The sequence below is a fragment of the Pongo pygmaeus genome, chromosome 6 (genome assembly GCF_028885625.2).
Source record: "Pongo pygmaeus isolate AG05252 chromosome 6, NHGRI_mPonPyg2-v2.0_pri, whole genome shotgun sequence".
Taxonomy (NCBI): Eukaryota; Metazoa; Chordata; class Mammalia; order Primates; family Hominidae; genus Pongo; species Pongo pygmaeus.
Window position 1 is genome coordinate 85213199 of NC_072379.2, and position 22926 is coordinate 85236124.

The window sequence follows — 22926 nt, forward strand, 5'->3', positions numbered from 1 at the left end:
TAAATATAGTATGAAGCAGATTTGGGGCCCAAAGTAAAAAAGCAGCAGACTTATCAGCAACACAGGTTCCTGGAAATAGTGGCTACATTTAAATTTTTTTCATGGAAAGTTATTTTCAAACTCAAATACTCTACCCTCAACCTTATCTAATTTAATCTTTATCATATCCTGTGAAGATAAATATTATTTTATTAAAGAGGTTCAAAGAGCGAAGTACCACATTTGATCAGTTCTAAGATGCCCATTTTTTCACAAATGGGCCTTTGAAAACAGAACACATTTTGAAGTCACTGTTCGCAGGCATCAGTCCTGGTCCAGTGGTGATTGCCTGCACACGTGCCTGAAACTTGCAGAGTTACTCAATGGCAGGCATGAAAATCCTAGAGGTCATAGTAGAGTTCTACTGCTCTGTCATCAGTGCCCTTCATGGGACAGAAGACAAAATTGTGTGGAAAACACAGACATCTAACAACTCTGAGTAGAAAAGGATGTGAAAGAGCAGGACGCTGAATGTGAAGAAATTCTTGGAATACCTTCATCAAATTATTTCACTTCTAATTTAAGTTTTAATGTATGTTCAAGAATGATATAGATAAAATCCAAATATGAAGAAGTCTGCAAGAGCCCCTTTAATGGGTATAATTAAAACTTCTAAATGATAAGAAATTGTGTCATGTCATAGTTTGACAGTCATTTGTCTTTCTTAGTAGTACATTAAGATTTAGATTCGATAAAATGGACGTGTTAATTAGCTTGATTTAATCATTCCACAATTTATACATTTATCAAAACATCACATTGCACCCCATGAATATATATATAGTTATTATTTGTCAATTAAAAATAAAATACACAAAATTACCCAAGGTTGGCCAGCAAGAAAGGTAAGTTAGGACCATAAAGCCTATACCTTGAGTCTCTTGCAGTGTACTATAGAGTGAAAGGAAGAGGACTATACACTTTTTATCTTACTTACAAACTTTCCACTTTTCATGTTTCAAGAAATTGAGAACTGTCCAGGGAGTTGGCAGTGATAAAAATGTTACATATTTAACATTACTTGGAGAAATTTGGATTCTTCCAAATGCTGTAAAATAGTAATATGTACATTCATATAATAGTTTTACTTTTCAAAGCAGTTACACATATGCATATTACTGATTAATAGTGTATGCGAGAAACGTAGTATCCTCCCATTTACCAGTGAGGAAACTGATATAAGTGGAAATTAGGTAAAGTACTACTAAGAAGCAGCAGCAGATCCCAAAGGAAAACTGAGGTCTCTGATATGGTTTGGCTGTGTCCCCACCCAAATCTCACCTTGAATTGTAGCTCCTATAATTCCCATGTGTTGTGAGAAAGACCTGTTTGGAGTTAAGTGAATCATGGGGGCAGTTTCCCTCATAACTGTTCTAGTGGTAATGAGTAAGTCTCACGAGATCTGATGATTTTATAAGGGGAAGCCCCTTTTGCTTAGCTCTCATTCTCTCTTCCCTGCTGCCATGTAACATGTGACTTTGCTCCTCCTTTGCCTTCCGCCATGATTGTGAGGCCTCCCCAGCCATGTGGAGCTGTGAGTCCATTAAACCTCTTACTCTTTGTAAGTTACCCAGTCTCTGATATGTCTTTATTAGCAGTGTGAGAACAGACTAATACAGTCTCTGTGCCAGTCCATGAAACATCTAATGATTAGCCTGCCAGGGAGGTCCTGAATAGCATACCTGTACTGAAATAACTTCCCAGATTTGGACAAATATTGGAAAGACAAGGATTTTTTTGTTGTTGTTAGTTGCAGAATAAGAGATGTAGAATAAAGTGAGTGCACTAATCTCAAGCATACAGCTTGATGATGTTTTACTAGTGTAACCATCCAGATCAAGATACAGAACATTCCAGTCTTCCTCATGCCTTCCCCAGTCTATAACTCCCTCCCCCAGATGTAATCACTACACTGACTTATTTCATATAAAAAGTATGTGCTTTTTGTGTATAGCTTCTTTTACTGAGCATCTTATCTGTGAGATGAATTTTTGTTCCTCTCTCTGCCAAAATGTTTCCCAAGTGGATAGACCATTTGTGTTTCACCATCAGTGTATGTGACTGCTCTCCATCTTTGTCAACTCTTGATATAGTCAGTTTAAACCATTGTAATGGTATCTTATTGTGTTTTTAATTTTCAGTTCACTGATGATTAATGAGGTTAACCTTTTTACAAGCTACTGGACTTTGGGTTTCCCCTTTTGTGAAGTGCCTGTTCACATCTTTAGCTCATTTTTAAACATTGGATTGTGTGTCTTTTTCTAATTGAGTTGATGGAGTTCTTTCTTTTTTGAGACAGAATTTTGCTCTTGTGTGTCTTTTTCTAATTGAGTTGCTGGAGTTCTTTTTTTATTATTATTATTTTTATTTTTATTTTATTTATTTATTTATTTTTTTGAGACAGAATTTCACTTTTGTCACCCAGGCTGGAGTGCAATGCCGCGATCTTGGCTCATGGCAACCTCTGCCTCCCTGGTTCAAGCGATTCTCCTGCCTCAGCCTCTTGAGTAACTGAGATTACAGGCACCTGCCACCACGCCCAGCTAATTTTTGTATTTTTAGTAGAGATGGGGTTTCACCATGTTGGCCAGGCTGGTCTCGAACTCAGAGTAGCAGGAGTTCTTTATATATTGTGAATATAAGTCCTTTGGCAGATACATGCAGTGCAAAAATCTCCCAGGATGTAGAGATTTGAATGGGATCCTTCCCCTCTCTCTTCACCTATATAGAGCAGCAAACTAATGGTCTTATCACTTGGACCTCTCTTCTATCTGAGCACTTAAAAAAATAGAGAGAGACAAAATGTTTCCCTACTGCCTTTTAGCCTATTTTAGTAATTCATAATATGGAATGCAAACATCCCATACTTGTACATTTTAAGTCTCCAGTAAAATATTTTTAACTGCAAACTAAATATATGTTACAGATAATGAAGCCTCATAGCTAGGCTTTTAAATATTGAACACTTTCAATTTCCAGCATGCATTTTATCTTCCAAAAAAATACAAAAAGGATGTGTGTGTGTGTGTGTGTGTGTGTGTGTGTGTGTGTGTGTATAAATTTTATACATATAAAATTTTAACTAGTAAATTCAGAAAAAAATCAGTTTACAAACTTTAAAGAAGAAGAACAATTTGTTTAGCCTACCATTGTACTACTTTGTGAATGAAGAGTCTAACTTTGTGTGTAGAGGTTGTGTGTGTATGTGTATTTTGGGATGAGTGTAAACACTGTATTCCTCTTAGATATATAGTTAAAGTACAAAATAAAAACAAACTACATTCAAATACAAGTGTTAAAGAAACACCAGATAGCACTGGTGAGCCTGATACCTCTTGGCAAACCAGCAAGTGTCCTGTCTGACACTCTGAGATGACCCCAAAATCTGTGCTAAAAAGTTGCCTGCTTACAGCCTTAGCAGATAAAAACCTTCAGAAAACATTTTTGAAAGGTGCTGTGTGCTGATTCTGACAAACATAACAGAAGAACAGAAGCAGAGATTGGAAATATTCAAGGAAAGAAAGTACAATTTCTGTTTCAAAAGAAACTTCTTACTTAGGGTATTTACCTTGGTTATTTTGCCTTTAAACTTTTGATTAAGCTTTTCACTCTTAATCTAAGGAAAGTTCAAGTTGTTCTGAGAGGATATTATTGATTTAGTTTTCATTCTAAAATATTTTAAACAAACTGAAATAAATATTAAAACAACCCAGTACTTATTTGTATCATTGTTTGTCTCTAAAATGGTTCATTTTATTGTCTGTCAGCACCACTTCTAGCTTTTACTTTTCCAATAATTTTATGCTTTAAATATTAAAAGCATAAAACTTATTGAGCACCGATTCTTCCCTAGAATCTGTCAGGAAGTGGCAGTTAAGAAAAACAAAACAAAAAAAATCCCTGAATAACTTGTGCTTACTATCTTCAAGTAGCTATAGTCTGTTGAGGACATAAAACAGTACTGTTTAACTATAATTTAGAAAGTTATACGCCATTACTTAGAAAACTCTGAAGTGCTATGCCGTCTGTTTCTGTGGAATATTTTTTTAATGGTCCTTAGAGGATTTATTTCACAAATTTTACCAGAGACTTACTACATTTTTTTTAAATTGATTTCTGATTACAACTAGAACTTTCCATGATTACTTGACTTAATGCCGCTTGTTGAACCTTAGACAGCAGTAGTGAGAAAAATGATAAAAGTTGTTGAGAACATAAGAGATGATGCATTTAACACTCGATCTCAGTTTCTTCCTTGGGCTTGTTTCTAACACCCCCCAATGGATTGAGATTTATATCTATGGAGTAAAAATTTTACATTATTAGGCCATTATTAGTGCCATTTATAAAGGTGCATATGCTTGAGTATTGTCTGCCCTCCATATCCATAACCACAGATTGAAAATATTTTTAAAAACATACAAATTTCAAAATATAATATAACAACTATTTACATAGCATTTACATTGTGTTAGGTATTGTAAGTAATCTAGAGATGGCCTAAAGTATACGGAGGGATGTGAGTAGGTATATACAAATACTACGCTATTTTATTTCATTTTATTTATTATTATTATTATTATTATACTTTAAGTTTTAGGGTACATGTGCACAATGTGCAGGTTAGTTACATATGTATACATGTGCCATGCTGGTGTGCTGCACCCATTAACTCGCCATTTAGCATTAGGTATATCTCCTAATGTTATCCCTCCCCCCTCCCCCCACCCCACAACAGTCCCCAGAGTGTGATGTTCCCCTTCCTGTGTCCATGTGTTCTCATTGTTCAATTCCCACCTATGAGTGAGAACATGCAGTGTTTGGTTTTTTGTCCTTGCGATAGTATACTGAGAATGATGATTTCCAATTTCATCCATGTCCCTACAAAGGACATGAACTCATCATTTTTTATGGCTGCATAGTATTCCATGGTGTATGTGTGCCACATTTTCTTAATCCATTCTATCATTGTTGGACATTTGGGTTGGTTCCAAGTCTTTGCTATTGTGAATAGTGCTGCAATAAACATACATGTGCATGTGTCTTTATAGCAGCATGATTTATAGTCCTTTGGGTATATACCCAGTAATGGGATGGCTGGGTCAAATGGTATTTCTAGTTCTAGATCCCTGAGGAATCGCCACACTGCCTTCCACAATGGTTGAACTAGTTTACAGTCCCACCAACAGTGTAAAAGTGTTCCTGTTTCTCCACATCCTCTCCAGCACCTGTTGTTTCCTGACTTTTTAATGATTGCCATTCTAACTGGTGTGAGATGGTATCTCATTGTGGTTTTGATTTGCATATCTCTGATGGCCAGTGATGATGAGCATTTCTTCATGTGTCTTTTGGCTGCATAAATGTCTTCTTTTGAGAAGTGTCTGTTCATATCCTTTGCCCACTTTTTGATGGGGTTGTTTGTTTTTTTCTTGTAAATTTGTTTGAGTTCTTTGTAGATTCTTGATATTAGCCCTTTGTCAGATGAGTAGATTGCAGAAATTTTCTCCCATTTTGTAGGTTGCCTGTTCACTCTGATGGTAGTAAAATACATTTTTTTATTTTCTAAAGACTGCTGGCTACTAACTAAAAAGTAGGGTTGATTAAAAGAAACATTAATATATATGTATAATTTTAACTGGTAAATCCAGGAGAATCCAAAAACTAAATATCACCCATAATCCTACCATTTTCAACACCTGACAGAGGTAACAATCTTTAACTGTAGCTATATCTCTTTCCAAACATTTTTATATATATTCAGACTAAAGTTGCCAGATTTAGCAAATAAAATAAGGGCATTCAGTTAAATTTGAATTTCGAAGAAACAACAAATGATTTTTTATTTAAATATGTCCCACATATTGCATGAGACACACTTAAACTAAAAAAGTATTTGTTGTTTATCAGAAATGCAAATTTACCTTAGTGTCCTATGTTTTATCTGGCCATCCTAATGCAAACATAGCCACACATACATAAACATGTACATATATCTCTTGTTTTGTCAGAATAGAATCAAGCTGTATATATCACTCTAAGCCTTACTCCTTTCTCTGTCGATTTATCTAGTTTACATGTTAGAATTACCCATGTTCTTTCTAATTGCTGCTTGATATTATACAGAGAGACACATCATCGTTTATTTAACTATTCCTCTAATTGTGGATATTTTAGCTGTCTTCATTTTTTTACTCTTTCAAACAAAATAGCACTGAATGTCTTTGTATTGACTCATTGTAAACTTGTTGGTTTTGTAGACTGAATTCCTAGAAGTTGAATTACAAGGTTGTAGCATATTTTTAAAGCAGCATTTGGTCATTCCTTTCATACCTAGTGCCTGAGGCTGGAGACTTGAGGAATTGCAGAGGGGCCAGGTGTACCTGGGCACAAGGTGAGGAGGAGCTTAGGCTTCTGATGATATGGGCCTTGTGTGTGTTAGGCACCTTTCTGGCTTCTCAAATTCAGTTTCCCGCCTTCACTGTTCGCTCCATGAGACGAGGCATCCTTGTTCTCCAGCCTGCCACACAAGTTGGCTCATGATACAAATGTAGAATGAGTGAATAAATATGAATTTATTCAAGGGATTGCTGAGAAAAGTAAATGAAATAATATATGCAGAGTACCTGGGAAAAAAATAATGTATGTGAAGTGCCTAGGATGCTCCTTTATTTTTCTCATCCCACCCCCATTTCCAGTTACTTTCTTAGCATCAAGAGGCTGTAATCTAGGGAGGGTGACATTACAGTTAGAGTAAAGTAGAATGAGTTCTGTGCCAGAACTGTGCTCAGAGCATTGTGGGATTATACGAGGCGGGCACATAACCTGTGCCTGTAAGGAGAATTGCCCAGGACGTGGCCAAAAGTTACTTAAAGTAAGCCTTGAAAGACAGGTTGAAAGGAGCCAGACAGACAAGATGTGTATGTTGGAAGATGTGTGTATATCAGGGGACAGGACAATGGAGCAAGCATTCCAGGAAAAGGGAATAGCATTGCAACAGAACAAAGATATAATAGAGCATGTTACCCTCAGAGCATAGTAACAGGGATGTAGGAACAGCTGGAAATTAATCCAGAGATAGTTAGGAAGCAGACATTAAAGTGCTTTAGGTAACAATCTAAGTTTTATCTTTGTCTTATAGTGAACAGTGGGGGACATCTACATGACTCAGATTTACCTTTTAGGAATATCACTTAGGGCTAGGCATGTTGGCTCACACCTGTAATCCCAGTGCTGTGGGAGGCCAAGACAGGAGAGTTACTTGAGCCCAGGTGTTTAGACCAGCCTGGGCAACATAGCAAGACTCTGTCTCTACAAAAATAAAAATAAAACATTAGCTGAGCATAGTGGCATGTGCCTATAGTCCCAGCTACTCAGGAGGCTGAGGAAGGAGCATTGCTTGTGCCCAGGAGTTTGAAGCTGCAGTGAGCTTCACCACTGCACTCCATCCAGCCTGGGCAACAGAGTGAGATCCTGTCTCAAAAAAATAAATAAATAAATACCACTTAGTGCATTGGAGGAAAGATTAAAGATGCAAAAATCTAAAGACAGGAGTTCTTTGTGTCGGAACACCATTGTAGTAATCCAGGCAACAGATACTGACTACTTGGCAAGGGCCATGGAGATGGGAGAGAAGGGCTTATTTGAAAGGTAATGTAGGAACTATAATTACCATGACTTCGTGACTCATTAGATATGTGTTTGGGAGGAGAGAAAGAATCTAAAATGTCTGTCAGATTTCTGAATTGATCATTTGGGTGGATGGTGGTACCATTATACCAGATAAGAAATACAGATGGAAGGACAGGTTTTGATGGGAGTAAAGAAACCGTATTATTATTTTGGAACAGATGGAGATTACAGTTACCATGGACTATTCTAAAAAACATAGGAAGCATGTGTACATTTGCACATGCAGAAGTTTGCACATCTGGAGCTTGGGAGAGCAGCTCCAGCTGCCTTATGACTTGGGATGCCTCAGAATGTGACTAAATGTTGAAGCCACGAATGAATGGGAGGTGAGGGGGTGGAGGCAGAATTGAAAATTTAAGATACTCTTGAGAAGTATAATTGCAAAGGTAATTATGGAAACACAAACAAATGGTGAATGTTTTTGGTAGCCATTATAGACAATAGCAAAGGGAGCTCACTAGAGACCCAGAGAAGGCAGTACCGAAAGCCCAGATGAAGTTAGAGACCATGATGTGTAACCACTTCAGACTTGTTATGAACATTTTCTCTCAGCAGTCTTAATTGTAAAGATGTGCAAATTGTTCTGAGATTAGGCCTTAGAGGACCAGTATAAGAAAAAGTGGAAGCCAATTTTTGGTGCCTGGAAAAAGAATAATACCAAAAGCTGACTGGGGGTTTTAGGTGGGCCAGGAAAAGTTTGAAGGCAAGAGGCGCATGTTTAAGAAAACAACTAGTTCAAGAAGTTACAGAACCCTGCATTTTAGACAGGGGTATCCCTAAACCAGAGTAGCACTGAATGCATAAATTGCATTTGCAATGCAAAAACTTGGATACCTGTACTCTATTATGCTGAACACTAAGAGTTTCTCATCTATAAGGATGCCCATGTTTCCCTGGGCAATTCCTATTGTAATACCAATTTTTTTTTTCGGAGATGGAGTTTTGCCCGTTGCCCAGGCTGGAGTGCAGTGGCACGGTCTTGGCTCACTGCAACCTCCACCTCCAGGGTTCAAGCGATTCTCCTGCCTCAGCCTCCCCAGTAGCTGGGATTACAGGCATGCACCACCATGCCCAGCTAATTTTGTGTTTTTAGTAGAGACAGGATTTTACCATGTTGGTCAGGCTAGTCTCAAACTCCTGATCTCAGATGATCTGCCTGCCACAGCCTCCCAAAGTGCTGGGATTACAGGCGTGAGCCACTGTGCTGGCCTGTGATACCAATTTTAACATTAGCTGGATAAATTCTTCTTTGTAAGAGTCATTAGATCGTTAACCCAGTTCTCAATTTTGCCTTGGTGGGTAGCTCTTCAGTTCCATTTGGCCTGAAGATCCCCCTTCCTCTGCGCCTCCATGCTTTTCCTGACTAGTTGTGACCACCCAGATCCTCTTCCTCCAGCAGATTGAAGAAGTTGTTAGTGAGGAGTACATGGTCCTCCTTCCACTGGAGATACATTGGCTACCTCTATCGTAACTGACTTCAGTTTAAAAAGTCAGTCCTTGCAACAACACAAAATAAAAAATGTTGAAGTCCCACCTCTATGGAGTCCCCATAAGCAGCTGTGCATGCAGCTCTACCCAAAACAGATAATACGCACAGATGTGTTTATGGGAAGGAAGCACAAGGACTTTCAGTGTGTTGTTTTCAGTTTCTCACCACTGCAAGGGTTTCTTTTCTTTTTCAAGGAGGTACATTGTGGTAAGCAGTGTTTTATGACCCATAATAAAAACCCTTGTAAAGACCATTTTTTGACCAAATGAAGCTAAGTGTTCTTTTCAGAGTTCTTGTTTGCTCCTCTCCCCCTCTCTGTATTGGAATGCCCACAGTTCAGCATTAATGGGTAACATAAGGAAATAATGTCACAAATTCTAGTTCTTATTTGTTAAGTTGAGAAAGCAACCAGAGTTAACTATGTAAGAAAGTTCATTTGTAATGTTTTTCCCTTTTTGGTAGTAGCTTCAGAATATATATGTTGATTAAGTAAAATGGTATATTTCATGCTTATAGTATACAGTTATTATCCTATAAAAGCACCTAAGGACAGTTTCGGGAAATCTCAATAGTCAGAGAGGCCTACAGGAAAATCTGTCCAGGTATAGGGAAAAAGCAACTTAAAACCATTTTAGCAAGTTGGATCATTTACAAAATGAAACATGTAATGCATTCAATGAATAATAACAGATGATTTCTAAGGACCTAGACTTTCAAAATTAAGAACAGACCACATAACATTTGATTTAATTAAAACAATAGATATTTTAAGGATTATAAGTTGTGTTTGTTGATCTTAATAGAGTGTTAGGGAAGGTAGAAGGCTATGCACATACTAACTGGGGAAAATTCAGTGGATCTGAACTTATAGTATTACCACAGCCTCATCTTCATTTAGTGGCACCAGTGCTGAACCCATTTCCCAAACTGGGAGGTTTACACATTGTTTACCCAAACTGGGAGGTTTACACATTATTTTTAGTTCTTGTAGCCACCCTACAAGAAAGTGTTGTCCCCATTTTACAGATGAAGAAATGAAGGTTAGATGCTAGCGGAGGGAAGATTAAATAACAGGCCCAAGATCACACAGTGTGCAACCTGGAAATGTAGCAGAGCTCTCCAAAGATGGGCCATTAAAATTGAACTGTGAGAACAAATATTAACATATCACATTTGTCTCTTGAATTGCTTTTCCCCTTGCTTTTTGTTTCAATATTCTAATTTAGACCTTCTCTATCATATGTTCAGAATAGTATCATAGCCTCCTTACACCACCTCCCATCCATTATGTATGCTAAAATGTCAATAATAACATGCCATTGTTTTACACATTTTTACTGCTTACCCACTGAATATAAGATCAAACACTATAGACTCCCTGTGTCCACCAGCAATAAATCCCTTTGCAGTGTGGTCCCATTTAGCAGTGTGCCCTCTTTAGGACCCTGCCTGCTGGAGCTATAGCTGGTGTACAAACACGTAAGCACTTCCTCCTCTACTCCTCTACTAGTGTCCTCCATGACAGATGCTTCCCCACACCAAAACTAATACCAGCCTTCCTCCCAGATTGGCTTAGATGCTGCTGCCTCCTTGGTGCTTACTCAGTGCCTAGCGCTCTTGTGCCATTTGTGGTCCTTGGCACATACTGACATGAAGTATGTAGGTACATATTCTTTTCTCCCTGCTAAAGTAAGAGCTCCTTGGAACACTCTATTCAGGTGCTTCTGTGTAACATCACCTGACACAATGCCTTACACATAGTAGGGGCTTCATAGTTCTTTTGAATAAGTGGTAGCAATTTATTATGTGTATGAACTTTACAATAAATAAAGTGCTTAAGCATAATATCCTATGTCATATATATAACCATAATACGCATAATTATATATAAATATATATTACATAATCCATAATATGATATCTTGTTTAAATCTTTTTGTGGGGTCATTTTCTCAAAAATAGATGTGAAAATCAAGGCCCACAAAAGTTGCAAGTGACTTGTCTTAGATTATCTAACTTGCAAATACAAATTTGGATCCAAAGCTTTTAGCTCAAAACCCAGTGCTCTTTCTTTTAAATCATACTGCCTTCAAAAATGGAAATTTACATCTCATGTGTAAGTGACTCACTTAGGTTTATACGTACCCAAAAGAAACTTTTTTTATACTTTTATGCCTCCACTTGGCAAGCAGTCAGTAAATTCTTAGTGAATAACCAGTAAGCCACAATGCAGGATTATGGCCTTTTTGCTAAAGAAAGACTCAGGAATCAGTTTAATCGGTGATAATGTTCTATAACTCCTGTACACAAAGCCAAGAGCAAAGGTCACTATAATTCATCTTCATGCATATCTATAGACTATTGGGTGATTCATCCAATCAAGTAAAACCAAAAGATTTCTGTGTATAATGTGCCTTGTTGGATTCTTGGAGAATATGAAGATGCATTGCATTCCTGTTCCTCAAGGAATTTGCAATCTAGCTGAATAGCGCTTGGCAGTTTAAAAAACAAATCAAATATGTAATATAAAATAATCAAATGTCTAGGTTCTCTCCACAGTTCTATGATAGAGGCAGGGCAGGATTTATTCTGGTTTTTATAAATGAAACACTGAGGCTCCAAAAAGTTGGGACTTCATAGACACTGGGGACTACTAGAGGAGTGAGGAAGAGCTGAAAAACTACCTATTGGATACCATGCTCACTACCTGGGTGATGGAATCATTTACACCCTTAGACATACAAACGTATGAAATATACCTTTGTAACAAACCTGCGCATATACCCCGTGATTCTAAAATAAAAGTTGACAAAAGTAAAAAATGAAATAAAAAATCTGTACTATCACATAAAAAAAATAAGAAGGAAGGTGGAACTTGCTTAATCAACTGACTAGTGGCTGAGTTGAATGGAACTTAGTAACGCTGGAGTAAGAGACTGTACTTTGAGAAACTCTGATACGATCACACGAAATTAAAGTAGTATTAGGGGATTTGGCCAATAGTCCAATTCTGCATCTAAGTGAAGACTCAGGCAAAGTGATTTGATCCATGGAATACTTCTCTTAGAGATGGGAGAGGATAAGGTACTTAAGCTAGTCCTACCCCGAGCTGTGGAACAATGTGCTGAAATCCATGTCTCTTGACCCCTGGGCAAGTTGCCTCTGAAAGAGATGGTAAGATAGGAAACATCCTTCATTGTTTTTTGTTCAATGCATCAGTGTTCATTATAGGCATGGGAGTTTTATATTTCTAAAATAATGAGCCCAAAGTCTCAACACATATGAACATGTTTTAATGGCTAGTAGGTACGAATACTGATTTATATGCCATGCCTCTTTTGTCCCTATCCCGTAATCCAAACCTGCTCTTTCTGATTCCCCTGGAGTTTTATCGCATTCCTCCTAAGAGGAGTCAGTGAGTTCTTTTTAAGCTAATGGCCTTTATAGATTTCATGGTCATTTTTAGTTTTGTTTGGGCCCTCACTTCTTTATGAAAACTCATTGAGCATTTATTGACACCCATTAGTACAATGTGGTGGGAGGCCAATAAATCTAGAGGAAGAGCGATTTAAGCAGGACCCTCCCAGGATTTGGGGCCATGGGGCAGTAAATGAGTAAAAATGGCAGAAGTCCACAGAGTACCAGGAGGCAGGGCCAGAGAGCTAGGTGGGCTTTGGCTGAGGGGGATGAAGCAGGAGAATTATCTGATAGGATGAGGTTTACACTTTTAAGGGTTCAGTCTAGACAGAGAGTACAAGATGGATTTGAGGACTGAGATCAGTGGGGAAAGGCTAGGTAATGGTACACGTGAGGAAGGAGAAGGCGGACCAGACCCGCTATAGTGGGAGCCTCAGAGGTGTAGGAATTGTATTTAAAAAGACACGACTTTACTGAGGAGCCCAGAACAAGACTTGAGTAAATGAAGAAAAGGAAAGACTCAATATTGTAAAGGTATCTGTTATCCCCAAATCCATTTATCAATTTTTTAAAATCATTGAAAATACTAAAAGGATTTTTGGAAGGTGTGGGCACTCAATAAAATGATTCTGATGTCAGTTCATAATCATAACATACAAGAATATCCAAGAATGCCAGACACGATGGTGCACACCTATAGTCCCAGCTACTTGGCAGGCTGAGGTGGGAAAATAACTTGAGGCCAGGAATTTGAGGCCAACCTGGGTAACATAGACCAGCCTCTAAAAATAAATAAATACATATTTTTATTTTCAAAAAATATTCAGGAATATTTTATAAAGAGTGGAAAGAGAAAACTTTCCCTGCAGATATTAAAATTTACTCTAAATATTTAATAATTAAAGGAGAGAGGTGCTCTAAACAGAGCCAGAAACAAAAGAGCGAAAGTCCAGAAAATAACTTCAAGTAATTTAGAACATGAGAAATAGTGGCATTTAAAATTGGTGGATAATTTAATGACTGCTTAAACCCTTTTACTAATCATAGAATATAAATAAAAATAGAATAATATAGAACCATTAAAAATTAAGCTGTAGATCCACATTGCCAGTAGATCTACATGCAGATGAGTTCAGTATACAGCGTGATGTGAAAGACAGTTACAAAATTGTATGCATTCGCATTCCATTTATAAAACAGAGACTAGCCGTCTGCCTGAGTATTATATAGATGGCAAAAATGGGATGAGGTTGAAGAAGTCAAAGTTCTGAAGCTAATATTAGCTGGGCATCCTAGTGATGTTGGTGTCCTGCAGGAGGACGTTGAGTGTGGGGCAGACAGGATGAGCCATAGTTCCTGGGGAATATAGAGAGTTGACAGTAAATGATAGTGATGGCAAAGGCGATACTATAAACATTAATGGAAGGAGGTACACACCTCAAAGAGAAAAGGATAACCACCTGAAAGGGATAATTGCCAACAAGAAAAGAATGTTGGTACAGGCCCCATTGGGTCTGTACCTCACCCTGGGGTGAATCATGGTGGCTATAAATGAAAGATAATGTTCATAACATATTTAAGTTAATATAATTTTAATTAAGTTAGATTTGTTAGAATAATTTTCAGCTGCAAATTACAGAACACTCAATGAAAAGCGGATCCAGATAAGGGATTATTATATACATAACTACAAGGCTGGAGGCAGGCAGCCCTAAAGTTGATGCAGCTATTCGTTGATGTCATCAAAGACCCAGACTCTTTCCCTGTTTACACTCTGGCCTTTTATGTGTACAGATGATGTTTCAAGACGGTTGCTACAGCTCGGTAGCATTCAGTATAAGACATGGATGAGGAATGGGAGATGAGTAAGTACAGCAGAGAGCATTCTACTGTGCACCTCTTATCAAGGAGGAAAATGCTTCCTGAAACTCTCTAGCCAATTTGCCCACACAGGACTGGGTGTCATGTTCATCCCTGGATCAATTCCTAGCAAAAGGAAATGTGATTGCCTTCATTGGTCTTAACCAGGTCTTCATGGCTGACAACCAACAGTGTCTTCTATATCAGGCAAATAATTATCTGTTCTACTCTTGTGGAAAACCAGCTTCTCTAAGCATTACCTCATTTGAAGAGGAAGGAAGTACAGAGTGAGGGGAAAATTCTCAAAAGAGGGAATTGAGAGGAAGAATGTGGAAAGATAAGAAAGTATTTTGTCCAATTGCAGCTATTAGAAAGCTTATTAAAATTTCTTCTGTTTTTGAGAGCTGTCGCCCAGGCTGGGGTGTAGTGGTACAATCACGGCTCACTGCAGCCTCAACCTCCCAGGCTCAAGTGATCTTCCCACCTAGGCCTCCCGAGTAGCTGGGGCCACAGGCATGAGCCACCATGCCCAACTAATTTTTTGCTTTTTGTAGAGATAGGGTCTCCCTATGTTGCCCAGGCTGGTCTCAAACTCCTGGGCTCAAGTGATCCTCCCACCTCAGCCACCCAAAGTGCTAGGATTACAGGTGTGGGCCACCACACCTGGCCTAGAATTTCATTATAGAAAAGTATGTGTTGAAATGGGGAAATATTCACAGCATGTTGTAAAATGTTTTTAAAAGCTTCACAAAACAATGTGTATAGAATGATAGCCTCTCGGGTCATTACCCAACAACCTAGGAACTTGGGCTTCATGTTTTCTTACTTCTTTACCCAGTGCTGATTTTTATCTCCTGCTCTGAAGAAATTATGTTTAGTATTGCATATTTGCAGTTTCAGTTCCTGATGATTTTCCACAGTGGGTTAAAAATAGCCATTATGATGAGGTAATGATTTATTCTTTCATATTGTTCATTTAAGTCATTACATTGTTCCTCAAACACCAACATTTTCAGGCTTGGTGGAAATGACTTATTATCTTTTTTTTTTTATTTCCAGTTAGTTGAGACTGATTCTTTACCTTCTCAGCATTATCATCACTTCCAGGAATGAATAAAAAGCGGGTTCTATTCTCATTTCAGAATACATATTTGATTATTAAAATTTACATGCAATGCCACTTTATTACACTTTTATCCAGTTGCCTAGAAGCAGTAAAAATTAGAAGCCAGTGTTTCCATTTAGGGCCCATGCCTTTGTTTCTCCTGAGGGGCCTCGAGGTGATGTGTGCCTAACTCATCATGCACAGTGGCAAAGAGACGGGCACTATGGCACTGCTGGACTGTGCTTTGCTGTGGAACAAAGCTCATGTGTGACTCTTTTAGCTTGCCAGTTAATGGCTTGCTTTGAATTCACCCATTACAACTTTCCAGGTGATCTGGAAGTTTTAAGGAATCCTCTTGAACCCTCCCCTTGCTTTCTCAGAATTTGTCTTGTTCTTTGTGATTTTGAATGAAGCATTCTTTGGGTCCTCCTGAGGACCACAGTGAGAAGTAGGGGAGACCTGTTTAGAAACAGCCTTTGAAGCTCATTGTTCATTGCTCATTGCGAATTGATCAGTGAAAGCACACAGGAACCCTGTCAGGTTTTGAAATAAAGTAGAAGCTGTATACACACAGCAAGCTTGATGTGGGGACCTGCAGTGTAGATTCTACCGGAATGCAGACAAAAGTGCGTGGAATCTCCAAGGAGTGAATGAAGCCACTTGGCTAACCCTCTGGGACCTTAACACGATGCTGTTAGTCACTATTTCATTGCTTAGGTAGCAATATTATACCACATTTTATGGGAGAACTATGGTTTTAAAACATTCTGGGAATAGATCCAGCAATTCCACTTCTGAGTATATATCCAAAAAAATTGAAAGCAGAGTCACAAAGAGATCATTCTACACCTGTGTTCATAGCAGCAATATTCACAGCAGCCAAAAAGTGGAAACTACTGAGGCGCCCATCTATGGATCACCAGATAAACAAAATGTCATATATACATACAGTGGAATATTATTTAGCCTTAAAGAGGAAGGAAATTATGATACACACCACAACATGAATGAACCTTAAAGGAATTATGTTAACCGAGGCGAGCCATTCACAAAAAGACAAATCCAGTGTGATTCCACGTGTATGAGGTATGTAGAGTTGTCAGATTCATAGAAACAGAAAATAGAATGGTGGCTGTCAGGGACTGAGGGGAGGGGTACATGGGGAGACATGCGAGAGAAGAAGTTATATGCAGGCTCAGGTCACCTTTCCCTCTGTTGCTATAATCATAACCCTCACCTTAATTCAACATGTTCTTATTGGTTTAGTGTTAAACCTTTGTTATATGTGATACATTTTAAGCTGTGGCCTCCTCTAACACCCTTCATAGGAAACAGACAAACCACTATGGAGAGATTTCTGTGAAAACTTGAATAACAAATTTGAAAAGACGGAGGTTTACAGAGTATAAGGAGAAAAATAGATTATCTTTGCCTACAAGTTGGATATGTCCTGTTTTTAATTTTTAAATAAACTGATGATTGTACATTTTTGGTGCTAAAACTTTAAGGATGTGAATGTATCACTAGATATATCCCTATATCCAGAATTGTCTATTTAAAGTTTGTCATTCTGTGACTTATTTTATGATGTGACTTGGGTGTTTTTAGTATCTTTTGGAAATAATCATACTTTCTTGTAATGAGAAAATAAGGCCCAGGCCAGGTGCAGTGGCTCACACCTGTAATCGCAGCACTTTGGGAGGCCAAGGCGGAAGGATTGATGGCTCAAGGCCAGGAATTCAAGACCAGCCTAGGCGAGACATAGCAAGACCCTGTCTCTACAGAAAGTTTAAGAAGTAGCCAGGCATGCTAACACACACCTGTAGTCCCAGCTACTCAGGAGTATTGTTTGAACGTAGGAATTACAGGTTGCAGTGAGCTATGATGGCACCACTGCTCTCCAGCCTGGGTGGCAGAGCGAGACCCTGCCTCTAAAAAGAAAAGAAAAAGAAAAGAAGGCCCCATGATCAACCTTTTCCCATTAGAAAAGCCTGAAGTCATTTTTTAGTTTGCTTGTTTGTCTTGATTTTAAATAAGAGGATTAGAGCTCTGGAACACCTAAGAGAAACAATGACAAGACTTCAAGGATTTCTTGTATTCAGAAAGGTCCAGAGTCTTTTTAGGGGCATTGCCAAGATAAAGCCCTACCTAAGATCTCTCGGAGCCAGACTTCATTCCACAATGGTGTCCTGTTGAAACATGCTTGCAAGTCACATGTTTTAAAAAGATTGAGTGAGGGTTCCTAGTGACTGTTTATCGTAGGTATGATTAAATGTTCAAACTTTTTATACCAGACTGTGCCGTATAACATAAAAAGGGAAACTTTTAAACCTGCATTTAACTGAAAGAGCCTTAATTGGTGGTATCTGTAGTTTCATTGCATTGCATCACTAGGGTTACTGTGAAATATTTGAGTCATATATGGGACAGAATAATTTAGATTAAAATCTTGAGGAGCTAATTTAAGAGTATGCCTCACAATACTATAAATTGAGATTTGTAGAGAGTCCTTTGAAATGTCTTTGATCAAAACACTTCTTGTGATTCTGTAGGAAAGGTGTTTTTTCTTACCTCATTTAATGTTGTAATTTGTTTATTTATATCATCCTCTGGAATTGGGACTATATCTTATGATTATTTGGGACCAGAGTTCCTGACATAGCTGAATGTATTTCACCTTTGAAATTAGGTATTGCAATAAAGGTTGGCTGAAGACTGAGAGGGGTTCCCCAGTCATGCTTATTACAGGTTCATAATGCCCAGCAACCTAACTCGTGGTTGAATTACTGAAGGTCATGAGATGTTTGGCAAGATTTTGTGTTTTAAGTCATTAACTCTGTTCGTTGGTTCAGAATTCCAACTGTGTCTAGATATTGGAGATTTAAAAGAAAAGCCATTTGCTAAACAAAAAAAAATTTAAGTAGCCTAATAAAATCTAAAGAATAGTCATTCTTTTGTAGAACCAACTTACATCTATAAGCATCATACACATGGAATCAACGTTAGTGCAGTCATGTGTATTCATACTGCCTAACCCTTGCTTTGGTATGATATTAACAAGCCCTTTTAATCTACTCTACCTTTAAACAAAGGAGAACTAGACCTGTAGTATAAGTGCCAAAGTAACACAACTAAAACTGAATAATAATAATTATGGCATATCCCAGGGTGAAAAACCATGCAGCCATTAAAAATCTCATTGTATAAAAAAAGTCATATTGCAGAATTTTATTAGTGGCAAAACGTTGATAATGAATTGTTACATGTTTTTAAAAGAGCTACAAAATGATGTGTACAGAATAATAACCACTTTTACTTAAATATACTTATACATCCAAATATAATAAAATACGTAATTTTTAAAAGACAGACTAAAAAGACACAAAAAAAGTGATATTAACAGTGAAGTTTTCTCTGTTCTCCAAGTAGTGGAATTTTGTAGTGATTTTTCTTCTTCTCTGGATTCTTAAAACATTTTATTCGTTTCTGCATTAAGCATGCATCTATATATCTTAGCAATTTTATAATTAAGAAAAACATAGTATGTGTTATAACACAAATAAAAGCGATGTACATGTTTTTAAATTTGTATACTGCTAATTGGCTGCTAAAGTTGTTTGAACACTGCAGCATGAACCAAACAGATTTATTCTTTATGCTGTTTTAAATGAGTGACACTTAACTGTATGGAGGCTAAAGATGATGAGCCAACATGACATTACTTTAGGTTAGTCATGCTTTTTAAAATTCAGTGCTTACAAGTTGTGTGCATGTGTTTCCAATAAAGACTGATTTGCCAAAATGTTCCTTGAACATTTTGTGCTAGATTTTCACACTCCTGTTTATTCATTGCAACTTATTGGACCTGCAGTGTTTCTCAAGTCTTGAAGGGCTTTTCCTCCTCAATGCAGTCTTCTCCAGGGTTTTGGGAAGCTTAGAAGGTCACCCCTGCCAGTTCAGAATATTCACTCAGGGGGATCTCAAAAATGATTCTAGATCACTGCATACCCCCTCTAAGTGCTTTGTTCACACCGACCTTGTAGCAGTGGTCATGTTTTCTTTTAGTTGTTTGCAAATCAGTCTCCCCCAGAAATCAGGACACTTATCTTGGCAATAATCATCCTAATAATGCCTGTTTGTCAAATGCTTACCATATGCCAGAAACTGCACAAGCACTTGGCATACATTACTTCATTTAGCCCCCTTAACAGTAGGAAAAGTAATCGCTACTTTCTCCACTTTATAAAAGGAAAAACTAAGGCTTTGGTTTTGAACAAGCTAAAATATCAAGACAGAACTCCGAACTCTAAAGGAAGAACCAAAACCATAAACCAGTAACCAAATATACTGTTCTCGATGGGAGGATTCAGTGGTCCGGCCAATGATAAGTGTATCCTCACAGCCCCTTCCAGCTCTGAAATCCATGATGGTGCCCAGTCATTTTTCTAACCCTTGTAATTAACAAAACAGCTCCATCCTCCTTTGTATACACCATTCTTATGATGTTTAGGTCAGCGGAGTAGGTCATTCTTAATTTCCACACATTTCAGAGGATTATGACATCATGGCCAATGTCTTAGTTCCTACTTTCAGACACTTCCTGAGTATTAAATCTTGTATATATTTGTATCGGTCCTAAAATTAGAAAAAGATCTGATATTGGTTTATATCCTGAATGATCCCCTCCTCCATACTGGTTAATAATAACAGTAATAAAGGCTGCCATTTACTGAATATTAACTATGGTGCTAAGTGCTTTACAATGATCCTATGATAAAGTGGGCTTTGTTAGTGTCCCATTTTACAGACAGGGAAACTAAGGCTTAGAGAGGTTAAATGGCTTGCCTTATTTTACATATTCATTTGTTCATTGATTTGATAAAGGAATACATTGGAGATTTGAATCGAGATTTTCCAGACCCTAGTTTAAATCAAGACTCTGTTAATATTCTAAAAGAGTTGATTAAGACTGGGCATGGTGGCTCACACCTGTAATCCCAGCACTTTGGGAGGCTGAGGCAGGAGAATAGCTTGAGCCCAAGAGTTTGAGACCAGCCTGGGCAACATAGTGAAACTGCGTCTCTACAAAAACTGAAAACATTAGCCTAGCATGGTGGCGTGCACCTGTGGTCCCAGCTACTTGGGAGGCTGAGGCAGGAGGATCTCTTGAGCCAAGGAAGTCAAGGCTGCAGGGAGTCGTGATCACAGCACTGCACTCCAGCCTGGGCAACAGAGCAAGATCCTGTCTAAAAAAAACAAACAGTTAATCAGCACTCTCTTGCTAGTATGACTTTGGGCTAATTAGTAGCCTACACCTGTGTATCAGTTTCTTGACCTGTAAAATGGTGTAATGATATTATTTACCTAAATGTTGTGATGTGGATTAAATTATTTACTAAGTGGACAACGCTTAGAATAGTGCTTGATATATAGTGAGTGTTTGGTACTAGGTGCTATAAAATAATAATCACCATTAAGAACAATATTATTATTCACTGGATTTTAATTGTTGAAATGACGCATTAAACAATAGAGAAGCAAAAAGTGTCCCCTCACGACCCCCTCCTTCCTCTCCCCAGCATGAGCCACTGAAACCAGTTTGGCAGGTATCCTTCCAGAACGTTTCCTGTTCCATCAAAAACTATTTTAAAATTGTCCTTTCATTAATAAAATACAGGTTGACAGTGAAATTTTTTGCAGTGTTCTTGAAAGTGTGGGAGTGGAAAGGCAGGAAGGGAGACAATTCACTCATTCAGCCAATACCTATCAAATGCCTGCTGCATGCCAAGCAGCCACAAAATGCTAAGGATTCGGCGTCCAGCATAGCAAATGCTCAACTTCCGTTTTGAGTGTTTATTGATTTTCTTTTTTTAATTTTATTAGGATATGATGTTTCAGCTTCTCCGAGGTCTGGACTTTCTTCATTCACACCGAGTAGTGCATCGCGATCTAAAACCACAGAACATTCTGGTGACCAGCAGCGGACAAATAAAACTCGCTGACTTCGGCCTTGCCCGCATCTATAGTTTCCAGATGGCTCTAACCTCAGTGGTGAGTGAGAGAGTGCTGTCCTTTTATTAAACTTATTTTTCCTCTTTTGAATGACAGTCTGTCCCCCTTCCATGTCTCTAATGTTACTGCTGCCCATGGCTAGTTGGTGGATAGAATGTCTTTGCCCTTTTTTATATGGCAGTGGGTAGGCAGAAAGCATTCTGCTTACAGCTACAGTCACATCCAGCCTGGGCTTGTTGTGGACAGGATCCATTGCAGAAATAGCCTGTTGCATCTTAGCCACTGGACAGGAATCAGTTACAAGTTTCCAAATGCTTTCTGCCATAACTACTGTTTTCAGAGCTGTATGCACAATGCCTAGGGAACACACAGCTCAAGGTCAGGGAAGAAAGAGCACGAGCAACGTTGACCTGTCTGCAGCATTATGGTTTGAGAAACAGAGTGCCTACAAAGATGTGTTAACGCACCCATCTGAAGCTATGGTGCCAGCTGTAAAGAAGAAATCAAATTCACAGTGAACTTGGATGATGCATGAACGTAGAGCACCGCCATGCCAGGTGAAGGCTCATATAACCCTGAATAGAAAGAGCGAACCCAACGGCCCTGTTTTGGCAAAAAATGACAGTCATGATACCCTGTTTCTTTTTGCCATTCAGATGCAAAACCATAATAGCTATTGACATTGGTTAGCTTCTATTTCTCCATATAGTTCATTATTTCTCAGATGGATTTTTGTGAAATTCTGCACCCCAAATACAAAAAGAGCAGCCTGGAAATAGGTATTAATACCCTTCTCTTTGAAAGACCTGTTTTGCATACAGTAAATTCATGCCTTACATACAGTAAATTAAATAAATGATATATAGCAAATTAAGTCTTAAGAAAAAGAATTTTAAAAAAGAAAATATCTTTGTATATTCAAAGAAATAAAAAAGAGAAATAGGAACACTTTTACACTGTTGGTGGGACTGTAAACTAGTTCAACCCTTGTGGAAGTCAGTGTGGCGATTCCTCAGGGATCTAGAACTAGAAATTCCATTTGACCCAGCCATCCCATTACTGGGTATATTCCCAAAGGACTATAAATCATGCTGCTATAAAGACACATGCACACGTATGTTTATTGCAGCATTATTCACAATAGCAAAGACTTGGAACCAACCCAAATGTCCAACAATGATAGACTGGATTAAGAAAATGTGGCACATATACACCATGGAATACTATGCAGCCATAAAAAATGATGAGTTCACGTCCTTTGTAGGGACATGGATGAAATTGGAAATCATCATTCTCAGTAAACTATCGCAAGAAC

General features: G+C 38.1%; 1 protein-coding gene across 3 annotated transcripts in view; it reads left to right on the top strand.

Moving 5' to 3' along the window:
• The window catches only part of CDK6 (cyclin dependent kinase 6), a 236561-nt gene that overhangs the window by 90723 nt on the left and 122912 nt on the right, over window positions 1-22926 (top strand). For all 3 annotated transcript variants that reach the window (XM_054493848.2, XM_054493849.2, XM_054493851.2), the window contains exon 4: window positions 21483-21650. In XM_054493848.2, the coding sequence (XP_054349823.1) occupies window positions 21483-21650 (168 nt within the window). The remainder of the gene's footprint in view (window positions 1-21482; window positions 21651-22926) is intronic.